General features: G+C 60.2%; 1 protein-coding gene across 2 annotated transcripts in view; it reads left to right on the top strand.

Annotated features, from left to right (window-relative positions):
• Positions 1-247: 247 nt before the first annotated feature.
• The window catches only part of CDH4 (cadherin 4), a 541,742-nt gene continuing 518,493 nt past the window's right edge, over positions 248-23,496 (top strand). For both annotated transcript variants that reach the window (XR_006292859.1, XM_043553542.1), the window contains exons 1-2: positions 248-353; positions 2,864-2,975. Coding sequence is in view for 1 of the 2 variants with exons in the window: in XM_043553542.1 (XP_043409477.1) it covers positions 297-353; positions 2,864-2,975 (169 nt within the window). In the remaining variant the exon portion in view is untranslated. The remainder of the gene's footprint in view (positions 354-2,863; positions 2,976-23,496) is intronic.

Here is a 23,496-nt window from a genome sequence, read left to right as displayed (position 1 = left end):
TGCAGTTCGGAGCGCGCGGAACAGAGGCGCGGGCGGCTGCGAGGCCGGCGGACGCACCGGCCCGAGGGAGCGCGCCGCCGGCCGACTTGGCCTGGCTCCCGGAGCCGGGCGGCGATCGCGGCGGCGCGGCCGGGCTGGAGGCGCGGGGCCCGATCGAGCGGCGGCGGCGGCGGCGGCGGCCATCGGAGCTGCGCGATCGGGGCGGCGGCAGCGGCGGCGGCAGCGGCGGCGGCGGCCGGGAGCGGGCTCCGGGCGCCGGGCTCCGGGCGGGCGCCGGGGCGCGGCGCGGCGGGAAGATGACCGCGGGCTCCGGCGTGCTCCTCGTGCTGCTCTCGCTCTCCGGCGCGCTCCGGGTAAGTTGCCGCCTGGCGTCCCGGCCGCTCGGAAGCCCCGGGCACCGCGGGGCCGCCCCCGGAGCCGGCGGGGCGCGCACTCGCCCGGAGGGGCTCTCCCGGGCGCCCCCGCCGCGCGCACCGCTGCATCCAGAGGCTCCCGCGCTCCGCGAAGCCGCCCGCGGCCGGCAGGAGCGGGGAGCCGCCGGGGCAGAGGCGAGCCGTGGTGCGGAGCGGGGTGCGGTGCGGGTGGGTGGAGGGCCCAGAGAGCTCTGCCCGAAGCGGGACCCGCCAAGCATCCCTCGGCCGCGCCAGGTCCGCGGCCGCCGCTCGGAGCTCGGCTCTCCCGCGCCTGGGCAGGCTGCCCGCTGGCGGAGCCGGCGCGCCCTCCATCGCCCGGGAGCCGCGCGCCTCCGGAGTTGGCGAGCCCAGCCCGGGCCGGGACTGCGGGCGGGGGAGCCGGCGGCAGCAGGCGAAGAACCAGGGTGCTGGGGACACCCGGTCTCGCCGCCCCGTGCCGGGGGCCGGGGTCTCGCGGCGCGGCGCCTCCTCCGTGCTGGGCTTCCGGGTGCTGACCCAGACCGCGGCTGCGGGTGGGCGGCGGATGTGGACCGCGGGGCACCTTCGCCGCGGAGTCCCCCAGGCGCGGCTGGAGCCGGTGTCCGGCGGGGCCCTCGCCGCTCGGAGCGGGGCCGGGAAGTCAGGCGGGCGCGGGGTGAGCGTGCCCGGGAGCGCGGTCCGGGCGCCCGCCTCCTTCCCTCCGAGTCCGCGAGCTCGGCCCCCAGACCGGCTGTGCGCGGCGGGTGCAGGCCCCGGGGGCGGCGTGCGGGGCTGCGCCGGGTGGCGCCCCTGGGGAGGCGGCGGGGCCGCGGGAGTTGCAGGAACCCCCTCTCGTGGCCGATCGGCCTCGCTGCTCCTCCGGGCAGCGCGGTTGCAGCCTCCGAAATAAACAAGTGCGGCGCCCCCAGGCCCGCTCGGAGGCTGCGGGGCGCTCCGGCTGCGCTCGCCACTCGCCCGGGCGGGGCGAAACTTTCCCGGGCGAGTTCGCCCCCGGGGTTCCGGTCCTCTGTGGAGCTCGGTTCCCGAGGAGCGGAGCCGCGGCTTGGAGCTTTCCCAAGGAACGAGCCCGCGCCCCTCGCTCTCCCCTCGGCGCTTTGTGGGGAGGGCGTCCGCGTCCGGGCCGTCGGCGCGGTGCCGGAGCCCGGCGGGCGGGCGGCGGCGGCGCGCGGGGCTGGAGCGGGCGCCGCGGCGGGAGGCGCGTTCCGCTCGGCGGCCCCGCGAAGCCACGACCGCGGGCTGCGCCCCTGCTGCCGGCGAGCGCTGGCCGGGGGAGCGGGGCCGCGGCGCTCCGACGTCTGGGCCCAGCGTCCTGCCGCGCGCGCCGTCTCTTCGACGGTTCCCCTCCGCTCGAGGCTGACCTGTAGCTGCTGTCCCCCGCAGCCTGGCCGGGGGGCTCCCCGCCCGCCCCCCAGCCCCTCCCGCTGGGCAAGACCCGAGGACACCCACCCTTTCAGGTCAGTCAGGGCAGCTGTCTCGCCCGTTTGGGCCAGAGATGGGGGCTCCACGGGCGGACAAGTGTCCAGCCCAGTGGAGGTGCCAGGGCTGGAGGGTGGAGCCGCGTCGTCGGGAGCCTCCCTCCTTGCCCAGCGCTGAGCCGCCTCTGGGAGGACCTCCTCTCTTGCTCTGCCGCCGCCTCCCTCTCTGGGGACCCACAGAGAAGACAGAAGCCCAGCTCTGGGGCCCCGAGGGGCGGTGGCCGAGAGGGCCTCGGCTGGCTGCACCTCCCTCCTCTCTGTGGCTTCCTCGGCTGCCTTCGGACACTCCTCAGACGTTGCTTTCTGCGGGGACAGAGAGGCCCTCCGAGGCCCGCAGCCCTGCCATCCGCTGGCCCTCCTCCCCGCCTGCACCCCTGTGCCCAGGCCGATCCAGCAGTTACCCCCTCACCAGCGCTGGGCTCCCGCCAGCTTCCGCGCGGGAAGCAGAGGACCCTCCCCTTGACTCGAGGTCAGAAGGTCAGGTGCAGCCTGGCGCTGCATCACGCCGAGTCCTTCACGTGACGTCCATCCCATGGCGCAGGGCATCTCCTCCCGTCACCTGGGCACGAGGAGGGTGAGCCCAGGACAGGAAGGTGCCCCGGAGAGAGACCACAGTCACAGGACATGTCACAAGTGCTCTGTTTCAAACATCGTTATTGATAATCTCCCACTGCGCCCGGTTTATAAACCGCGCTCGACTGGGGGGTGTGTGTCGAGGAAAAAGCGGTTTATACCGAGTTTATATGGGGTTGGGTGCTGGGCGGTTCCGGGCTTCCGTGGGGTCTGGGACGGAATCCCCCCAGGAGGGTGCTGTTGGACCAGGTGAGTCCCTGAGAGCACCGAAGCAGGGGAGCTTGGGGGGAAGGCTGTGTCTCAGGTGGTTCTGTCATAGCCAGAGGCCAGACCCTGCCTGCGGCAGCCACTGAGAAACAAGGGGTTGGATTAAATTTCTGCCAACTTCACATTTGTCCCGACCTCTTTTCTTTCTGTTCTCAGGCCCATAATGGGGATCTTACAGCCCGGGAGACCTGCAAGGCTGGATTCTCCGAAGAAGACTACACGGCACTAATCTCGGAGAATATTCTGGAAGGAGAGAAGCTTCTCAAAGGTAGGGGGGGCGTGGAGGGTGGGAAGAAATCGCACGCTGTGTTCTGGACTGGGGAGACCTTTCCGTGGAAAAGGCGGGTCGGGGCTGTCTTTGAGGCAGGCTGTCTGCCAAATGATGGTTGTGAGGTCCATGAGGTGTCCCTCCGTGGACCTCAAAGGCATTTTGCATCCCAGGTGAATGATTCAGAATGCCTGTCATTTTTGAGTGAGGTGAATCATTTCCTGGGCAACAAATTGGAATTCGGATGTAACGTCACCCAAATAATGTGCAGAGAGAGAGACTTTCTTGCTAAGTATTTTTATGTATGAAATTCTGGATTCTTAAATTATCCCTGCTTTGAAATGCATGATAAAGCAGACGATGTTGTTGGAAATGCGGTAAATAAACCCACAGACGTTCTGTTCACAAATGTGGTATTCATTTTCATTACTACCCCACTGATAACACGAAAACACACATGCAGGAGGGAACTACCAATTAGCTTTATCGTAATTGTAGGATTATATCCACGTTTGTGATGGGAACGTCAGAGGCAGCTTCAAAAGTCAAGAGACAGGAGATCATTCTGTATGTTGATCCGTTTCCCTTTCGAGACAAACTAATTAAACTTCCCATGTGTACGGGAGGGGAGATCAATCAGGCCTTCCTTGTGAGGTTTCCAAGTCCTACCGCGAACACCGTGGCTGAGCGCCTTCCCAGAAGCAGCAGCTTTTAGCCGGTTTCGGAGTGACGGAGGGAGCAAACTTTGGATAAGGCTTCAGAGCTAAATTTCAGCACTCACGACTAAATAATCCTCATAGCGCTGACTTTCTCCCCAGCTTTGGGTTTCAGGGAATCTCAGATTCTCAAGAGCTGACAGCAGCTCCTTAGGGGGGCGGTGGTGGGGGTTTTTCGGATTCTCTTCCTCGGGGACAGAGCTCGGTCACTTATCTTGTTTGTTCTCGGTTACGTGAACGGGATTTTTATCTGGGGCTGAGGGCAGCTTCCCTCACCTGTTTGTTGTCATCTGCGTTGACCTGCTAAGGGCATCATCTGTGGAGCCTTTCCATGGATTACCCAGCCTCCCTCCCCCCAAAAATCCGCGGCAGTTGCCCGGAAGCAGAATGGGCGTGTTGCATGAGTAGGCATATGTGGTGAGAGCCTTAGGAGATGGATGCTCTGGGAATGTGCCGTGCGTGTCATTTCAGAATTCGAGAGGGTAGACCCTCTTTCAGGATGGATTGGTCTCCCGAGCGTCCCTGTGTGCCCTCAGGGAAGGCCTGGAACATTCTTCCTCAGTGCACTGTCCTGTTGCACACAACAGGGACGCTGTGGTGCCCCCGTGTGCTGATCTGGAAGCTGGCTTCTTGTGCCTCTCTGGGCAAGGAGCCGCACCTGATGGGATCTTGGAGTTTCACTTTGACCCAGGGATTTCAGAAAGAAGGCCTCTGTTTTAGTAATAAGTACTACCTACCGCAGAAGAGTGGCAGAATCTCAGACCTCTTGTGATGAAACGTGGGATTTCTAACAGGCGTCCGGTCTCCCCCCTGGTGGAGAGCTGGCCCCTCCGCTCTTGGCCCGCGTGGTGGGGAAGTCACGATCGCTGGCTGAATGTTGGCCTGGCCCGTGAGCCCAGATGGTTTCTACCCAGCGTGGGGCGAAGAGCCCACCATGGTAGGCGACCTGGGGCCAGCAGACAGGCTTTGTGGATGCGGGACTCATTTTCTGGGCCCTTCCTTGTACCTGAGATGTGGCCCAGCGCAGCCCAGGTGGAGGGGGGCTGTGTCCCAGTCACCGGGGCCTGCTCCTCCCCTCCTCGGGGGTAGGCTGGAGCTGCCCTGGTTCTCCTGCACCTGCCTCCGTCCCCCTCCACCACGCCGTTCTCAGGGACAGAGAGATGTTTTCTGTCTCAGAAATAATTGTTGCAGATACGGAAGCAAAAGCCAACGCTGACATACATTCAAACCAGGACAGATAAAAATGTCTCTGTGTACAAACTTTGCAAGTGACAAGACTGCAGTGAAGATGTGTGGGTCCAAGATAAGATAATGGCACAACACTTCTGTTATTCTGGTAGGAATCAGGTTAAGCCGATAATGACTCCTTATAATTGAGTTACTCCAACGGAGAGAGCTTAACCTTCATTTGAGGAGCAAAGCCTCACGGTGTCCCCATTGTATTGTAAGTACGCCGTAAGCCATTAACGACTGCTCGGTGGCTCCTTCTCCGCCTGAGTCAGCTTACCAGCAGCCCCGAACCTCCAGATTCCAGAAGGAGCGATTTGTTACATGGCAATTAACTTATTTATGATAAGTGGATGGAAGAAATGTCGTGGCATTTTGTTTTGTGTCTAAATGAAAAGCATTTCCGTTCTAAAAATTTGATGCTAATTAGGCTTAAAATAGTTTTCCCCAATAGGATAGCAAATACTATGGTACTGTGGACCTTTGGACCAGCAGAACGTTCTGTGGGACGAGTGCCCTGCTGGTTCCTAGATCCCTAGATCCCCTCCGAGTTCTGTCTCCTGTTTCTGCTTTTTCCGGCAAGCACGTGTGGGTGGTCACATGGGCTCTTAGCTGAGGTTTTGTGTTCAAGGTAGTTCACTACGGCCGCCATCACCGGTGCATGCTAATACCCACAGTAGGTTGGTTGAGCGGTTTCTCCCTGGGCCCAGATGGAACGTTCTGGGAGCCCTGGTTGAGCGGGGGCCGGTTGCCGAGCCGGTGTCTTTTTCTCTGCTTTGTTAATAATTAACGGTCAGCCCTGCTGAGGAGGCCGCAGCTGATGCGGTGACCTGCATTGCTCTGTTGTGGCGGGCTGAGTTCTGGAAAACCCAGAGCGGCTCCGCCCGAGGATGGGAGGGTGACAGGATGTGTGGCGGGGACCCACGACGCACGGGTCCTGTCTCCTCCGGGTGCTGGAAAAGAGGCGGTGTGTGAGTAGAAACCTTCGGAGGGGTCTGGGCCTTACCTAGGGGAAGCGGGCTCAAGTGACACGGAAAAGAGGAGCCTGCTTCGATGACGAGCCATTGTGTTCCCCTCCTGCGTGAGCGTGGGGCCGTCGTGTGCACCCCGGGCCACACTCTGCTCCCTCATCGGAGGACTTCCGTTCTCTGCTCGGTCATCTCTCTTACCTAAACCGGAAATTTCATGAGGGCCGCAGCCTGTCACTCCGGTTTACTATTTTAGATCATTTCAGGATGTTCAGAAGGAGGAGAGAGATGGTCGAGGGCTGGGGCGGCGGCTTATCAGCGGCGTCATCACTTGCCTGGTTTAACCCTGCCGTCTTTACTTTGTCAGTTCGGTTTATTGCCTCATCGTTGTAAACTGGCTGCTGCGGCTCCGGGCATCGCACGTGAGTTTGGAGCAGGATGAAGCGAGGAGGGGGTAGCACCGTCTGCATCCCTTCCCTGTACCGGGAAAGCAAGCACTTTGTCAGGTGGCTCGCTGTTCTGGTCGGCTGGAGCTTGGTCACCCGCCGCTCCCAGCCGCGAGGGGTGGGGACACTGGGAAGGAGAGGGCTGTGTCGCCGTATCTGGGTTAGCGCTGTTACAATCCCCCACCTGGTAGAGCCGTGTCCTCGGAGTGAGTGGGATTCTGTTTTCGGAAGGAGGAAGGGAGGGGTGGACGCAGGGAGACAAGCAGCGACATCCGCTGCCGGCGCCCTACCTGCCGCGTCGTGGGATGAGCGACTCCTTTGCGAACCAGGCGGGTGAGGGCGGGACGGTCCCAGACCGTCCGAGTGCAGGCGTTTGCGGTCAGCAAGCGAGCATTTGCCACGATGTGATCGGCGCGGCCACGCGTACCCTTATCTCCTCTGGACGAGGACGTGGAAAATAGCCGCCCTGTCCCCTCCGTGTGGACAGGTCGCTCCTGCCGGGGCAGAAGGCAGCCCCAGGCGCGCGCGAGAAGGTAAGCGAGCCCTCCCGCCTACCCAGCCCCCAGCTTCGTGCCCGGCGTGCGTGTGGGCCGCGTGCGGGCCTTCGTCTCGGATGAAGAAGTAACAAAGGAGCCCGAGAGCGCCGACGCCCTGGCACGTCTGGGGCGCCCTGGTTAAGTCGCGGGGGGCGGGAGCTGCCGTGAGCGAGCGGGTAAATGGCGCTGGTGACCCCCCAGCCACGTGCGCTTCGAAGCGGCAGGAGCGGCTGCCCGGCCAGCACCGCCTCACCCTCTTCCTCGGCGACGCCCCTTCTGTACCCACCCGCCTGGCGTACGCGGAGTCCTGTTTAAGATGCTCACATAGGGGCGCCTGGGTGGCTCGGTCGGTTAAGCGTCCGACTTCGGCTCAGGTCACGATCTCACGGTCCGGGAGTTCGAGCCCCGCGTCAGGCTCTGTGCTGATGGCTCAGAGCCTGGAGCCTGCTTCGGATTCTGTGTCTCCCTCTCTCTGTGACCCTCCCCCGTTCATGCTCTGTCTCTCTCTGTCTCAGAAATAAATAAACGCTAAAAAAAATTTTTTTTTTAAAAAATAAGATGCTCACACAGCCGGTGGACGCCCTCACACCAAGGTGGCGGTTCAAGCCGTGGGGCCTCATTAGGGTATGCTGCTAGGTGATGCTTCTGGGAAGGGGGTTTTGTGTGGCTCTGTTCGCTTTTCTTCCTGGTAAAGAGGAACAGATTCGGCTGGCCACTCCTTCTGCCTTTTGCTTTTTACCTCCTTCTCCTGCCTGGAAGACAGATGCGATGTCTGAGGCAGAGCAACCATCTTGTGACTGTGAGGACAGCAGAGCGGGAACTGGATCCTAGGTGGCGTCCTTGAAGGGCATCCAGATAACCCGTGGGCTCGTTGCCCCCCAAGAGATGAGAAGAATGAGGCTAACACACCGCAGTTGAGTTTCTTGCCGTACGTGACCGAACGCAGTTCCTGATTTAGGGAAACAGTGCACCCTAGCTAGTGCCTGTCCTTGTCTCGGGAAGCTTGGAGTACATTTCATCCTCTGACTTGTGCCCAGGTTTTGGGGTCCTTCTGCTCAGTTTTTGTTCCTTGGGCCCTGATTTCCGTCTCTCTTTAGTGGCCTGGCTAGTACCCATGCCTAGCCGAGAGCATGCCGTGGGCACTCAGTAAGTATTTGCTGGCCAGATGAAATGAACGGGCACCACGTTCGAGTCCGTGGCCAGGATGTGGATGAGTCCTTACGTGTCTGCTCCTCCCATCGTGGAGTGCACAGTCTCCGTGGGCTCTCTTAGCCGTCCTCATCCAGGAGAGCGGGCATTGGGACTTCGTCTCTGTCCGCAATATCGACCGGCTCTGGGGAACCTTGGTCTCCACTAGGTGGAGGTGAGTAGGCACAGAGCAGGACCGCGCCCCGACGGTGAGCTCCGCCCCCGTGGGCGCAGCTCTCGTGGCCCCACTGGGTGCTGAGCACCGGGTCCCTGAGGCAGTGTGTCAGGAGTTCCTGTCTTCTGACTTCTGCCCCGTGTGTATAATCACCTGTCACCAAATCAAAACCTTCAGTGCTGAGAGCTCACACGCCAGTTAGACGTGAGGATGATGCACTCGTGGAAGCTGTGGCTTAAAGGTGAAGGTTTTGCGGTTCAGAACCGCGTATTCTAGCGGCCTCTCGAGATGAGGAAACGGGAGGCCTTGTGTGATTGTCCCGTAACAACACGGAGTTCGGGCCACGCTGCCTGCCAGCCTCCGCGGACACCGCCCTTGTGATCCTCACGAAAGCTCTGCCCATGAGTAGCATTGGTCCCGTTTCGTGGATCAGAAGCCAAAGACCCAAGTCGGGAGCTTGGCTAGAAAGCGCTGATCTGCTGTGCCTTCCCTGTCTGTCCAGACCCACACTTGTAGCTCATTTACATCTCTCACGTACCGTGCGCAAAGATGGTTCCGGAGCGCTAAGGTCACGTGCACATAGCAAAGCCCAGATGTTCCGGGCACCATCAGAAAATTAGTAATTATCAAGCATTCAGACGTGCTAATTGTTTCCCGTTTTGGACGTTTGCAACAAACAGAAGCCCAGTGTATCAGGAGGTGCTGGGCGGGCGTCACTGATGTGTGAGGGCTCATCTGAAGTGGGTCCAAACTCTGTGGACACCTTGGGTTTGCAGAACCGGCCCCAGGATCAGCAGAGCCAGGATTCCGTGAGGCCAACAGGAGTCTTCAATTCTGGGCACGTAGCAGACGGCCCAGGGCATGTGCTCAGGGGGCTCTGAGCCCTGCCAGCACTGGGGGAGGCCGGGAGAGACCCCCCAGGCGAGGCCTGCAGCCTGGAAGCTGGACATGGGTGACCCGGGCACTGGGGACAGTGAGGAGGCCTACGATCGTGGACCGCCAGGGGGGCCACAGACCATGGCTTGAAGGAGGTTTCTGGCACTTTCTCCTGGCCGGATGTGTGTGCCTTCCATCTGCTGTGGTCCTTTCTACCCTGGGTCTGGGGTCCCAGGTGTTTGCAGGGGCCTCCCATTTTAGGTTTCCAGGCCTATCCCCTCCCCTCCCCCCTCCCCCCTCCCCCTATCCCATCCCCTTCCCCTCTCTCTCCCTCACCTCCCCCTCACCTCTTCTCTTCTCTCCCCCTTCCCCTCCCCTCTCTCCTTTTCCCTCTCTCCCCCTCCCCTCCTTCTCCCTCCCCCTTCTCCCTCCCCCTTCCCCTCCCCCCTCTCCTCCTCCTCCCCCACCTTTCTTTGCAGCATACTGAAGTAGATGCCAGAACTAATCATGACTTGAGAACTTGAGAACAAGTGAACAAGCAAGCATTCGTCTTTCCAGAGAATGTCCTGATTATTCTGACTTTCTGAAGGAACAATCTTTACTTAAAATGGATTTCACCATAAAAAAAAAAAAATGCCCTAATGTGAGTTTGTTTGCGTCGAGAGTCCGAAGTTCTCCCGCGTGTGTTCTTGTGAAACCTCAGGGCGCTTGCCTCTGAGTTTTCGTCCTCAGAGGGGGGCCTGGCCTGTTGCAAGCGGGGGTGGTGCAATCCTTTCCTTTTGTCAGAAGGCTCAGAATTTGGGTGACTTTTTGCCCGCGCTCTAGGCTGCCCTCTCCTGGTGGCCTCTGGCACTGTTTCAGGTTGGCTCCCTGACTTCCTTTCTTACAGGAAAGAAGACAAAACAAAGCAAACCTAGTTGATTATCCTCAACCGGGTGTTCCCCCCGCGTGCTAACCTGCCCTCTCACTTAATGCCCTCAAGACACCTGCCGGCTCAGGGTGTTGGTGGGTCACGCCCCGGCCCACCAGGTTCTGTGCAGGGGTCTCTGTGACTTTCCATCCCCCGCACGACTTCTCCAGGGAGGAGTCCGCTTAGGTCGTGGACCGTGTTAGTTTAGTGTAGCCCACTGATCCGCATATTTGGTGGCTTAACGGACACAAATTTATCTTCTCGCTGTTCTGGACACCAGAACTCCAACAGGGGCCGGTCCTCTGGGCTTCAGTCTGCAGGGGGGCGGTCGGGCAGGGCTGATTCCTTCTGGAGGCTCTGACCTCACGGCCACCCTGGTACCTCTGCCCGTACCTTCTCCTGTGCTCCCATCACCACCTCTGACCTGGCTGCCTCCCGCCTCTGCTTAGGAGGACCCGTGTGACGGCTTTGGGCTCACCCGGAAAATGACCCGAGATCCATAATCATCCCCAGGTTGCTTCTGCACAGACCCGTGTGCATGTGAGGCGACACTCCAGGCATCCCTGGGGCCTCCCGCAGGCGTTATGAAGGAGGGACACACGGTCGTTTCCTGCTCCCACGTGTATCCCCTCCTCATGTTCCTTCGCGCGGTTCCGAGGGGTCCTCAGCAGTTCACCGCGGGGGAAGCGGGGGCCCAGGGTGACCGAGGAAACCCGGTACGCGGCAGGGTGAAGAGGTCCGGCTCTTGGACGCCCCACGCAGCCCTCATCCAGTCCTGCCTCTTGGCAGGGGCCCCCACCTGCCGTAGCTGTGTCCGTAGTTGGGACCCTGTTTGGCAGCTTCCTCGTGGGTCCTGAGATGTGATTTGCCACTCGAGGGTGTGAAGGGTGAGCGGAGGCTCCCAAGCCCAGAGCAGCTTCCGGTCTGGCTGCTGCCAACGTTGCCTTGTTTGGTTTCACTGTTTTCTCGCTGACAGTGTGTGGGGATTTGGGAAGGATTAAGGTAAGCCTTCAGCGACAGATAAACATCCACGGGCGGAAGAGTGCCAGTCCCCGCCTTGTCTCTAGGAGGATGGGAGGGGACCAGCAGGAGCCACGGGTGCGGAGGGAGGCGTTCCTGGCCTGGTCTGGATACAGTGCAGTTGAGTTCCAGCCCCGGGGTGGGGCGTGTGCAGACCTGTGTCTGCCGGGAAGGATCCTTCTCTCTCTGTCTCCAAACCAGACGGAGAGAGGCTTACCTTCTGGGTCTTTCCTCAGGACCACGTGCGTGTGCCTGTGCACCTGACTCGGAAGAAAGTCGGGTTTTTTGTCTTGCTTTGGTTTTTCCACCCAAGTGTGAGTTTGAACACTGTTGACACCGACCTGCCTGGAAAGCTGAGGGGGGACCCCTTGTTTGCCAAACACATGGCCCCGGGCTCCTGCTTATGGCAGGGCTCATAGAAGAGTGCAGGCTCAGAGTCAGGGGCATTCTTGGGAGGGGGGCCGAGCTGGGGTGCCCTCCCTTCCCTGGGCCTCAGTTTCCTTACCTGGAGAGCAGAGAGCTAGCACGTCCACCTGTGGCCGAGGAACCACCTGCCTGGGGGCACTTGTGAAACCTGGCAGGCCCCGGGTCCCCTCCCAGACCCTCCGGCCTGGGTTGAATGGTGGGGGCCCACAAGCTACATCTCCCTGGAACCTGTGGCTGATTTTGTTTGGAGAAAGGCTCTCACAGGTATAATTAAGTAAGGATCTTGAGATGAGATTATCCTGGATGATCCGGGGGGAGGGGGGCTATATGCAGTGACAGGCGTCCTTAGAAGAGGAGACACAGGGGAGAACCCACAGGAGGGGAGGCAGGAAGGGCCCTTCCCACACCTTGACTTTGGACTCTAGCTTCTAGAACTCCAAGAGAATACATTTTTGTCGCTTGAAGCCACCAAGTTGGTGATCATTTGTTACAGGTGCCCTGGGACACTGCCACACCCACCGCATCAGAAATCCTGGGGATGCGGCCTGGGCCTCTGCCTGTTTGATGTGTCTCGTGGGGAAGCTGATGTTCATTAAAGCCTGAGGGCCTTGGGTCTCGAGGGTTCAGGACCCCAGGGGTCAGCATCCCTCGTGAGGAACTGTGTTCTCCCTGAGGGTGTGTGTGTGGGGGGGTGGGGGGGGGGTAGCCCGCATCGGAAGGCGTGCCTCGGGGGGTGGGGTGGTTGGAACAAGGCCGTGAGCATCCGTGTCTCCAGGACGGCAGATGAGGCCCCTCAGCACGGTGACACAGCATTCCGTGATCCAGAGTGTGACACAGAGGGTTCCATCGGAATTAAAATGTATGTGGGACATTGGCTCTCCTCCCGTCATCTTTCCTTGTCAGATGCCATCTTAACAAGGGTGATAGCTCAGGTGATATTGCGTAGATGCGTCGTAAATACCGTGTTACTCTCCAGGTGTGCGTTTGGGAATGGCGCATGTCTCCGCTCGCTCCCCCTGCTCCCGGGCAGGGAGGCGTGGGTACGAGGCGCCTCTCCTCCCCGCAGGGCTGCTTTGCCGAGCCGGTGCAAAAAGGCGTGAGTTCCGTCTCTGAGTGTCTCGTTCCTCGTGTTCCGAGGGTGTTCCCGCCCGTCTGCTCGCCGCCTCCGAAAGCAGAGGGAGCCGGCTTGCCCTGGAGCAGCCGCTCGCTCGGCGGTTTGCAAGGGCCCAGCCCCTGTCGCTGCTGCTCCTTTGCAGCTGCGTTGGGGGCAGCCTCCTTGTCCCCGGGGATGGTCGCAGGGTACCCTGAGCGGTTGCCGGGGAGCCCCGGGTACCTCGCGGGGAGTCTGCTGCCGCAGGTCCCACAGCCCGGCCGTCCTGACTCCTCCAGGGCCTGGGTGGGCAGCCTGTTCCCGCCAGGGGAGGACGCAGGATGCCTGGGGTCCCCAAGTCGCGCCCCAGCTGGGCCCTGGGGCCGCGTTTGCCTCTGGTGGCCGGAGCTGCTGGGTAAGCCACTTGGTGGCTCTGTCCTGACGCTCGGGCTGCTTTGTACTCGGAGGGGATTTCCGGGAGAAAGACCCCCTTCGTCCTTTCTTTTTTGTTCTTCAGCGAGGTACTGAGAGCGGGCCTGGGCTGGCCCGTCGGAGGGACGCCCGCGGGCGCTTGATTACTGAGCGCCGTGAACAGGATGGGCCACGCATGCAGCCCCCTTCGGCGAGCACCGGCACGTCACGGTGGGACGGTCGTTCTCGTGCGGTGACCGCGGCTCTTCTGAGCTGGGCTCTGTGCTGGGCGCCTCCCCGGGGCCAACCGCGTGCATCTGTGCAACCGACCCCGGGAGGCGGGCGCGTCACTAGCCCCCCTGCTGACGCATGACACTTCGGGGTCCCGCGTCCACGCTCCCCCACTGGCGCCTGACGCCGTCCCCCTGCCCCGACCATCACCGAGGTCCCGGATTTTCCGGGTGGGAGGGCCGGGACTGTTCGGCTTCGGGGTGTCCAGACCCAGTGCCCCGTCGGCGGCTGTGTGACCCCAGGTGCATGTTGTGACCTGCGTGACCCTCTGTCGCACTGGCCGTGGGAGGAGACGAATGGGAGCCCTGGGCTCGCGGGGGAGTCTGGGTGGCCCCGCAGGCGGACCTACAACGAGCGGGAGGCAGACCTGGCCTGTTGAGGGTGCGGCTTGTTGAGGGCACGGCTGAGCTGCCCCGGGTCACGGGTGCTGCTGCCTCAGCCAGTGCAGCTGGCCCTGCTCAGCCCCGCGGTATGCCCCCCTGCCCTGCTTCTCTCCCTTCCCCAGGCTCGGGGGGTGCAGCCCACGTCCAGGCCCCAGCAGGAAGCGGACTCATTCCCGATGCATGAGCGGGGGGCGGGGTGGGGCGCCTGGGGCCGCGGGCACCTGTCTTCTCCAGGCGCCTCGGTCGGCGGCGGAGGACCTCGGACGCTCCCCTTGAGCGTCGAGCCCCGAGATGCGGGCAGCCGGCCTTCGAGGCGGGAGCTTTTCTGTGAGGTGGCAGCTCCATCCGGTGGGCTTCTACGGTTTTGTGTGGGGACTTGTTGACGTTCTCACGTGTGGCCAGAGACCTGTTGGCAGAGGCGTGTGTTTCAGATGCAGTCAGCAAAGGCGTGGCTTCCTTCAAGCTCTGGAGAGCTCTGGGCTCCTGGAGAGGCAAGTGAGAATGTGAGTTATTTGCCGTGGTTGTTTAGGAACAGGGCTGTGGGGTGATCGGATCGTGTCAGGCCGTATTTGACGCTGGAGCAGGGACGCGCCCGCGGGGTCAGAGGCTAACTCGCGTGTGGCCGTGGTGCCAGTTGTCCCTCTGTTCCCTCAGTACAAAGAAGGGGTTAGATCACTTGTCTTAACTAGCTCTTAATATCTTAAGATAAAAAACAGAATGCCAGGAAGGGCTGAAGGTGATAAAATTGCGATCAGACGTCTGTGAAATTGCAGAACTTAATGTTTTCTTCAGAACAGGGAGGCTTTTCGATGAATTTTTTTTTTCCTTAAAGGAGCTGGACAGCTTCAGGATTGATCTGCAGAGAAGTGTGAGCTAGACTTCCACGTGGGGAAAAAAAAAATAGTTACATGCTTGAAAGGTTAATGGCTGGTAAACGACAATTTTCTACAATCCTGGCTAATAAAAGTACCTCATAAGACATAAAATGTCATCAGGGGCCTTTGAAATCCATTTAAAGTCTCGGATCCTTTGAAAATGGGGGTGGGGGGGAGTGTAGTGGGAGCTTCAAGTGTTTTCCTTGGTGGTTGAGCGATGGAGAAGCCAGGTACAAGCTTCTCCAGAGAGGGGGAGTCTTTCTCCCGGGTATTTTTGGCTCAAACGTTGAACAAATAAATGCCCCGGACTCCTAGTCCCGGAAACTGCAGGTGAATTTTTACTGCGGCCGTTCAGTCCTCGCTAAGCCTGCCCTGTGTTTGTGGGTCATTGAGCCGGCCCTGCTCTGGGGACTTGCATTGGAAAATGCTGTAAGTGTGGTATTGCCTACGAGTCTCTGGGTTTTAAACACGGTGACAGTGGCAGCCTTTTGTGGCAGCCCCTAAAACTAGAATGGGCCTGTCTCCGCTTTTTAGGTAGGAATTCCAGGGCACAGAGACTCGGGAGCTTTCTAGAGCTCCGCAGGGATAAATTGGGGGACTGGAAAACAAGGGCCTCCCCAGGTTAGTCTGCCCGCCTCTCCCGTCCTGCTTGCCTTCCTTGGACGCGAGTCTGAGTGTGCAGAGCAGGTGACCGAGCAGTTAGAGGAAACCCATAGGGCCGGCCTGGGAAGGAAGCGCTCCTGGTGTGTTACTGTCCCCGTGCCCTTTGGATCCTCTGCACCCTCTGTGTTAAGTCGAGCCCCTTGACAAGGGCACCCCTTCCTCCTAAGTGACAGAAGACAGTCCTTACATCCAGCTGCGCTGAATCAGCGTGATGGAGGGGCCAGCGGGCCGCCTTCCTAATTTCTTGGTGAGCAGGATTAAATTCCCCTTGGGGCTGGCACGGGGCCGCGGGCTTGGCTCTGGCATCTCATAACAACGGGCCGCAGCAAAGAGGCTCACGTGCCTGTGTGTGGATTCTGAAAGTCTCCCCTGCTCACCCGATGTTGCATCAGTGCCTCTCACCTGTCCCCCTCGTCCGGTGCGTGAGGCCACGCGAACCTAAATAGGGATGTGACTTCCCGGCACCCTCGGCCCGGAGGTCGTCCACTCCCCGCGCCCCCCAGGGGCCTGAGCGAAGGTGCCATGCGAGCTGGGCGGCTCTGTCACGGTGTGAGTGGAGCTGGGGTCTCACACCGACAAGCCAGGGTTTGGGCCGAGGCAGGTGGGGACTGTGGGACCGACCCTCCTGGGTTTCTTTGCGCGAGCTGACGGCCGGGGGCGGGCGGAAGGCGGCAGCGGCCTGAGAGCACGGGACTTGGGAGCAGGACACCACACTCGTGCTTGGAATTGGGTCACGGGTGGCATCTCCTCCCTTTAGGGAAGAGGCGCCGAGAGGAGAGGCCTTTCTAAGCCAGGCCTCTGTCCTCCGGGAGCCCTGGAGCGGGTGCCCAGGACTGCCGCAGATAGGCCCCGTTGTCGGGCTCCAAACGGAGGATTCTGGGAGGATGGCATCCTGTGACGTGCAGATGAAGTTCCCCAGTGGCTTTCTAAGGTTGCCGCTTCAAGGAGGCTCTAATTAATCACTTCCTGTGAGCACAGGGGAGCAGGGGCGACTCCCAAGATGAGGAGGACAGAAGTGTGCCCTCTGCGCAGGCAGAAAAGCACATTGTTCCCTCCCTCTGAAAGGTATTTTATCAGGGAGGCATCCCCTCCCCGCGGTGATCTAGGAATTGTTTTATTCCGTTTCTCCCTTATCAGTTTTGAAATAACATTATTTCCTTCTTGCTTAAATGCCACGCGGGTTAAAACTGCTGTTGTTGGAAATGGCGCCACGGACGCGTGTCTCGTTTATTGCCAGAGTTCTTGGTCGGTCTCGAGGAGGACAGATGGGACGGGGAGGCCGCGTGTGGCTGCGGACACTTGTGTGTGTCTTTCTGAAAGAGTCCCGGGTTCCCAGTGTTCAGCAGGGGCTGGGGAGGAGGCAGGCGCTTATCTATGTATTTCCGACCATATTGTGCGGTTAATCTCCGCTCACCGTCTCCCAGTGGAACCGCTCTTCGTGAGACTGGAGCCTCTCTCCAGAAAGTTATTTGATTTTTGATGTAAGGAAAGGATTAATGCAGTTGGGTTTTGATAAGGCTGGCCGTCTAGCGTGGCACAGACATGTGCGTCCTGCCCGTATCGCTGACAGTTGCTTCGTTACACAGGAGCTCTGCAGAGCGGCGATACGGGCGTGCGGAGATAATTGTGGTTCTGCTATTTAAAAACGAAGTCTAGTGCTTTACAATGTTAAAATGATAACCTGTTTAGGGAAACTCGCAGTGTCTGTCTTTTGGCACAGAAGAGCCAACCTCTCCCAGCGGCTGGACTCGCCTCCTGTTAACGTATTTTTTATTTTCCTGAGCGTGAATCAAAGCCTGGTTTCTGTTTGAACTCTTAGGCCGGACCGTGGGGCACAGGTGCGTGTGTGCAGTTGGGCACTAAACGTATTTCCAGACGCTCTGTACCGACAAGGTGCTCCTGCCTTTTGCTTTTCAGGGATCTCAGATTTTGAGATTGCACGTGTTTGGTTAGACTCGGTGTAGGTAGCTTCCTCTGTAGGGAGCTTTCCTGATCCAGGCGCTAATCCTGGTGTCCTGCCTGGGAACTGAGGGAGGGAGAACCAGAGGCCACGCTTGCGCCGTGGATCGGAGCGATCCCATAATCCGGCCATCTTCCTCTCGCCAGCCGGACAGTGACGGGGCTGGTGTCCACGCCGGCCCTCTCGCTCACTGCTGTTTCCCTTGCGGCCACGTCTGTTTTGATGGGGTGGGCGTCCGCGGAGGCCCAGGATGCTGGATAACGGAGACTGGGGCTAATACTCTGTCACAGCGTCTCAGAGACGGCAGTGGGGTCAGGGGCTGTCGGACAGAGAAAGTCGTGGGGTCCAGCCAGACGCCACGCTGCGTTAAGACACCCCGTTAACTGGTTAGCGCTTGGTGGGGACGTCTCGCTTCGGAAGCGCTTGTGAATCTTCGGATTCCTGGATACCAGAGCGGCTGCGGCCCTCTTTGGCCCGTCGGCCACGGATCCCAGAGGGTCTTAAGCCCTCCGTGGCACGTTCCCAGTGCTCTTTCCCCTGTTCCCCATGCCACACCCACCGCTTCCTCGGGCGGGCACTGAGCCACATGCCGAAACGAGTGTTACTCGCCAGCCCTTCCTTCCTCCCTCTGCCCCTCTGTTTTGGCTGCCCCTCCAGCTGCCCTGTGATGGGTGGGAACCTTCCAGGGCCTCCCGCCTCAAGTGCTGTTTCTTTGTGGAGCCCCCTTCTGCTGCCTACTCCCATCGCTTTGCCTGAGCTAAGTGAGATTAATTGCTTCCATTGTCTCACCACTTTATTAAAGTGTGTGATGATGTAGTGTTTACTGTACTCTCCTCCACGTCTGCCCGAGTGTGGTTGCACTGTGTGCGTGTGCGTGTGCATGGCGTTACAGCTAGAGGTGGGGGAGCATGTGTGCTAGGGAGCTGGAGGGCGAGGCCGACGCGCGGGTCACCCGCGAAGCCCCCCTCCCGGGAAGGAATCTTTGCAGGGAAAGGAGGTGAGCTTTCTCCCACCTCTTGGAAGGGCAGAGGCTGGAACTGACAAGCATGAGAATTTGAAAGCATGAAGACCAGAGAAGAACAGACATAAAATGGAAGAGTCAAAGTATTTTCATTCTGCACCTCTGTATTGGAGCTCGCTCGGTGTATTTATTAAGGCGTTATCAAAGCAAAGTAAGGCAAGTGGGTCTTAGTCTAATGAAATCGGCCCTCTGTGGACCGCGTTAGCTTCAGGTGTCCGGAGCATAATTGGGTGACGGTGGTGGCGATTGCACTGGGAGCATTAGGGCCGGACAGCCTCTCTCTTTGTGTGCTGTGTGCACAGCACGGCTCACGAGAGTCTTGGCGGACGAGGGGCAGGGGTGAATGACTCCTCCAGCTCTGGTCTGCACATTTCAGCCCCTGGTGCCCCTCTCTGACTCAGGGCCTGTGTTACAACCCGGCAGAAAGGCACATGGGCTCTGCCCTTTGGTAAATTTTAAGTCCCGGTTTGTTTGGCTGGTCCCGGCATGGGCAAGGCATGCGGTGGTCTCTCACCTGGGGGCCAGGGGGCTTCATTTTTTAAATTACTTGACTTTGTCTCCCTCCCTGCCACCACCACCCTTCACCAGGGCGCCCTGTCTGCCAGGATCCTTCCGCTGCTGAGCTTTGGGTAGGTCTGTAGAGTTATGTTGACCTCAGGGAATGGCGATCTGGAGGTGTCTGCGTGCCTCAACGTGCAGGAGTCAAGCTGCTTGGCTGATAACATTTTATTGATTCAACTCTTTCCCGGTCTTGGCGAGCTGGAGGCCTCCCCAGGTGAGGTGGTGATGCTTCAGTATTTTGGCGCTGTGGAGGTTCTCGCTGTAGATGTTGAAATGATACAATGTGTTCCTCGTGGGCCAGGGATGTGAGTGTTATCACCTCCTGCAGTTACTCGTGGGTGGCGGCTCCTGGGCAGGGGATGCCCAGCCCTCAGGGAAACATGCAAGGTGGAATCATTGTTTCCAGAGGAGGAGTTCAGAATCAGAGACGGAGGCAGTTTGGAAGGGAATTTGGGAGGGAGTGGGGACGGGCTGCGAAGCATGTTCTGTGTTCTTCAGAAGCATGGAGTTGAGGCTTTGCGGGGTCTCTGATGATGGGCCTGTGGGGAGCCAGAGGCCTCTGGGAAAGAGCGGTACCCCAGAGTCTCATGGTCAGTGATCAAGGAGGTGCTGATGGGATGAACTTCACTTCCCAAGTGGGGGTTGGCTTCAGATCCTGGCGGCAGGGACCCTTCCTGGTGGAGGTTCAAGATCGACCGGCAGCTTTCCTGGGAGCAGCCGAGGCCGGTGGATATGCCGCGACTTGCAAAAGCCCGGGGTCGAGGCCCGGGCAGGGATCTCTTTTCTGGCCCCCTGCCTCCCTCGGAGGACCGCCCCATGTTCCTTTACATCTAGGGTGAGAAGTCACGAGGCCGTGACTGCTGTTCCCAAGAGCTGTCCCTCCAAAGTTAAGACACTGTGGCCAGGAGCAGGTCCGGGAACGTTCCGGGAGGTGGGCAGGGGCTGGCACGGGTGGGCGTGGCCTCCCAGGGCCTTGTTGCCTCTCAGCTGTCGCTCTCAAACGCATCCTTTGCTGAAACACCACAACCAGCTTCGGAAGCCGAGCTGGAGGGCCCAGTGCTCCGCGGCTGCCACAAAGCCCCGCGCACTCCTCGCCCTGTCCTGCCCTGCCCGAGACTCTGCAAAAGCGAGCGCCCGGTGCCTCCCGCTTCCCGTTGTGCTGGGGCCTCTGTGGGGCCGCCTCCTGGGCTGGGCACCCTGCCTCCGCGGCCAGCTGTGCTCCAGCCCCTCTGCTTCTCCCCTGCTGTCCAGAGCCGATGGCAGTGTTTTCTTGCCTGTCGCCCACCCTCCACCGCCCCGTGGGCTCCCAGACCTGCTTCTTGCTGTGCCCCCAGGCCTGGAGCAGGCTGGGCCCAGAGGGACCAGTTGGGGCTGGTCGCCGAGCAGGTGATGGGGCGTGTCCTGCCCAGTGGGGCCTGTGTGACCGTCCCACCTTCCCTGACTCCCTCCCTCCCTCTCGGCCAGCACTGCTCGGCCCTTCATCCCTCTTCCCTGCTTTCCTTCCCTGAGTGGTTCCCACCTCCCCTCACCCCTGGTGGCTGGTCTTCTCCAGAGCCCCCACAGGAGGCTAGGATCGCTTGCCCGTGGGGAGGGTGCTTCGGCTGCCATGGGGCTGCCTTGGGACTCAGCCTGGGAAGGTCAGCGGCTGGATCTCCTCCCCTCCTCCCCGTGCACCTGCAGGGGCCAGGCACCCACGGTTGCTGGATTCCTGGGTGGAAGAAAGAGCCTGCCCCTGAGACTAGACCGGGGCGCCCTGATGGTGGAGGGAGACTGTGGGAGGGGTCTGAGAACCGGGGAGCCTGCGTCCCGCGAGGGCGGTGCCTTCGCCTAAGCCCTGTGGGGACGCAGACTCGGGCTGCACCCCTAGTGCCCGAGAAACGTGAGCAGTGCAAACCCTGATGTGAAAACCTCCAGTCTTGTGACCTTCTGTGACTCCAGCACCCCGGTTGCCAGGCCGGACTCCGAGCTTGATGGCGGGTTAATGCCGTTTCCAGTAACAGGGCGGCTGTGTGGAGGCCCACGCTAACAGGAGGTTCAGACACTCCTTGCAGACAGGTAGCTGGAAGGAAGGGGGGCATCTTAGTCAGGGCCCGTGGCTGCAAGGACGGAACTCCAGGAGGTCAAGGCTGGGCCTGGTGTGAAAGAATAGACCTCCACGCCTATCGGTAGCCACTGGCGAGGCAGGTCTGGCGACGGCCCCACCCTCCCACTGGCCATGAGCCTTGACGGCTGGGGCTGGGGCTGGGGCTGGGGCTGGGTGGGGTGGGGTGGCCGTTCCCTGGGGCTGGGTGCGAGAAGGGGGTGTGGGGGGAAGGTGCAGGAAGGTGCAGGTGAGCAGGGCAGAAGGAACCTTACTTGGAGGCGGAATGCCCACGAAGGTGGGCAAGTGGGTTTTAACGGCACTTTGTCCAAACGCGGGCTGTCGGTGCCTGAGGACCAGGGAGTCAGGCCCCGCATGGTCTCCCGCGGTGGGGCGTCTGCGGTAGGTCTGGAGGACGCCGGGGTTCCCAGGGCCCACGCGGCGTTTGGGCCGGGGGTCCTGCAGCGACAGAGACCCTGTCATGCTGTCTCCCAGGCCTCAGGACGGAACCAGGACGCCCCAGTTCTTGCAAATCTCGATTTTTCACCGAGAAAGCAAGCAGCAGGTATGAAGCAGAGATTTAGTCGTGTTGCTTCGTTTTTACTGTGCTTATTTATAAGCGCCATGTTGGGCATTGATGTAAATTGGCCTGTTAAGTACACGTGCTTCCGTAAAATCAAGGAGCCCATTAAAACAGAAGCGGAGGTCTGACTCGCGAGGGGGCCGAGGGGAGACCACAGCGCGTGGCGTCCGTGCGTGAGGCGTGCGCCCGTCGCTCTGGCTGCGGCCGGGGGCCTGGACGACCTTCCTGAGTGTGCCACCTCCTCTCCCTTCCCCTGAGCGAGGGGTGGGGGGCAGCGGCGTCCGGGCCCCGTCTCACGCGGCTGTGGTTCCATCGCTCTGGACGGTAAGTGCCACTGGCTGCCTGTCCCGTGCTGATGAAACGTTTCCCGCTCAAGTCATGAGTTTTCAAGAAAAGCGACGACGACGGTCCCGAGGGCCTGCAGATGGGGCAGACCCAGGACGCACGCTGTCCTCACCCCTCGGACACGTGGCTCCGAGCCGTCGGCCTCCCTGCTCCGGGTTTGTGGTGGGCAGGGCTCTCCCTCATGCCCCGGGTTCCAGGCAGCGGTGTGCAGCCTCGGGTGCCCGGTCTCCCCCTCCGGGAAGTGGGCCTCATAAATCGCGTGGGGGAGGGGCGTCCATGCAGCCAGCGCCGAAGCCGAAGGGGCCGTGTGCTTGGAGCCCACGTAAGGGAACTGACCCCGGACCTGTGCACCCGCCACGGGCCCCCCTGCCCCCCGTCAGCTCCGCCAGGCGGACTGCCGACACGATAAACGCGACAGACGTGCTGCATCTGTTGATTGAGCAGGTTCCGGCCACGCTTCTGGTGTTTGTTCCTTCGAGAATCTCAGCTGCTCTGCAGAGAGGCTTCAGAGGAGTCGAGACGGTTGGCGTGGAGGCCACTTGGGAGCATAATTAGTGATGAAACAGAGCAAGGATTCACCTCTGCAAACACACTTTAGACAAGGTGGTTTCTTTTTTATTTTTTTATTGTTTATTTTGAGAGAGAGAGAGAGAGAGAGAGAGAGACAGAGCTTGAGCAGGGGAGGGGCAGAGAGAGAGAGAGGGAGACACAGAATCTGAAGCAGGCTCCAGGCTCCGAGCTGTCAGCACAGAGCCCGACACGGGGCTCGAACCCATGAACGGTGAGATCATGACCTGAGCCGAAGTCAGAGGCTTAACGACTGAACCCCCAGGCACCCCTAGATATACTTACTCTTGACTTTACGTGACCTTTAAAAGGTTTTTGTTTATACCAGAGGCATGCGCATGCATGCAGTGTGTGTGAGTGTGCATGGGACTCCGGTGTGTGTGCACAACCACACACGTGGGTGCGATCTAACGCAGACCTGTAGCTTGTGTTCGTATGTGCACACACGTGCTTTGTGTGGGTGTGTAAGTGGGTGTCCACGTGCGACGTGTCCGTGTGCAGGTGCCCAAGCATGTGGTTGTGTGGTGTGCTCATGTGTTTGCACACGTGTGGACGTGACGTGCGTGTGCTGGGACAGGACTTCCCTGGATCTTTGCTGCTGGAATCTGTGCCGTGGTGAGTCTTTGTGAACCCAGCTTACGGACCGTCTCTCGTTACTTCCTCACGACGAATCCCTAGGGGCGGAACTCAGAACTGCTGATTCAGAGGCCGTGTTCCTTGTGCGGCTCAGGATCCGCTCGTTTAGGAGGTGGCGCTGATTTGCATCCCGGCGAGGACACTGGGGATGCGCGTGTCCCTGCGCCTCACGCCCAGGGGCCCTTCCGCGGCCGTTCCTTTAAAGCCATGTTCCGGGGTGACCGGCGTCATCCGTCGAGAGGCTGGGTGCTCAAAAAAGGTGCCTTTCCCTCCTCTTTTTCTCTTGCAAACTGCACGTCGGAGCCTGTTAGCGTTCCTAGCAGGGGCGATAGGTGTGGTCTACGCAAACTGCAGATTCATCAGGGAAATCCGACATCTGTCTTCAGCCGACAGGGCCGTGCACTTCTGCGAGCCCAGTTGCTGCTGACGCCCCTCTGGGGAGTTTTGTGATTTTTTTCAGGTAGTTTTGGTGCATTCTTTTTTTTTTTTTAATTCTTATTTAAATTCTAGTTCGTTAGCATACGGCAGAGCCGAATCCCGTGATTCATCACTTCCTCCCAGCATCCC

The sequence above is a fragment of the Prionailurus bengalensis genome, chromosome A3 (genome assembly GCF_016509475.1).
Source record: "Prionailurus bengalensis isolate Pbe53 chromosome A3, Fcat_Pben_1.1_paternal_pri, whole genome shotgun sequence".
NCBI classification, from domain to species: Eukaryota; Metazoa; Chordata; class Mammalia; order Carnivora; family Felidae; genus Prionailurus; species Prionailurus bengalensis.
Note: the sequence above shows the minus strand (reverse complement) of the source record. Positions and strands in the feature narration are given on the sequence as shown.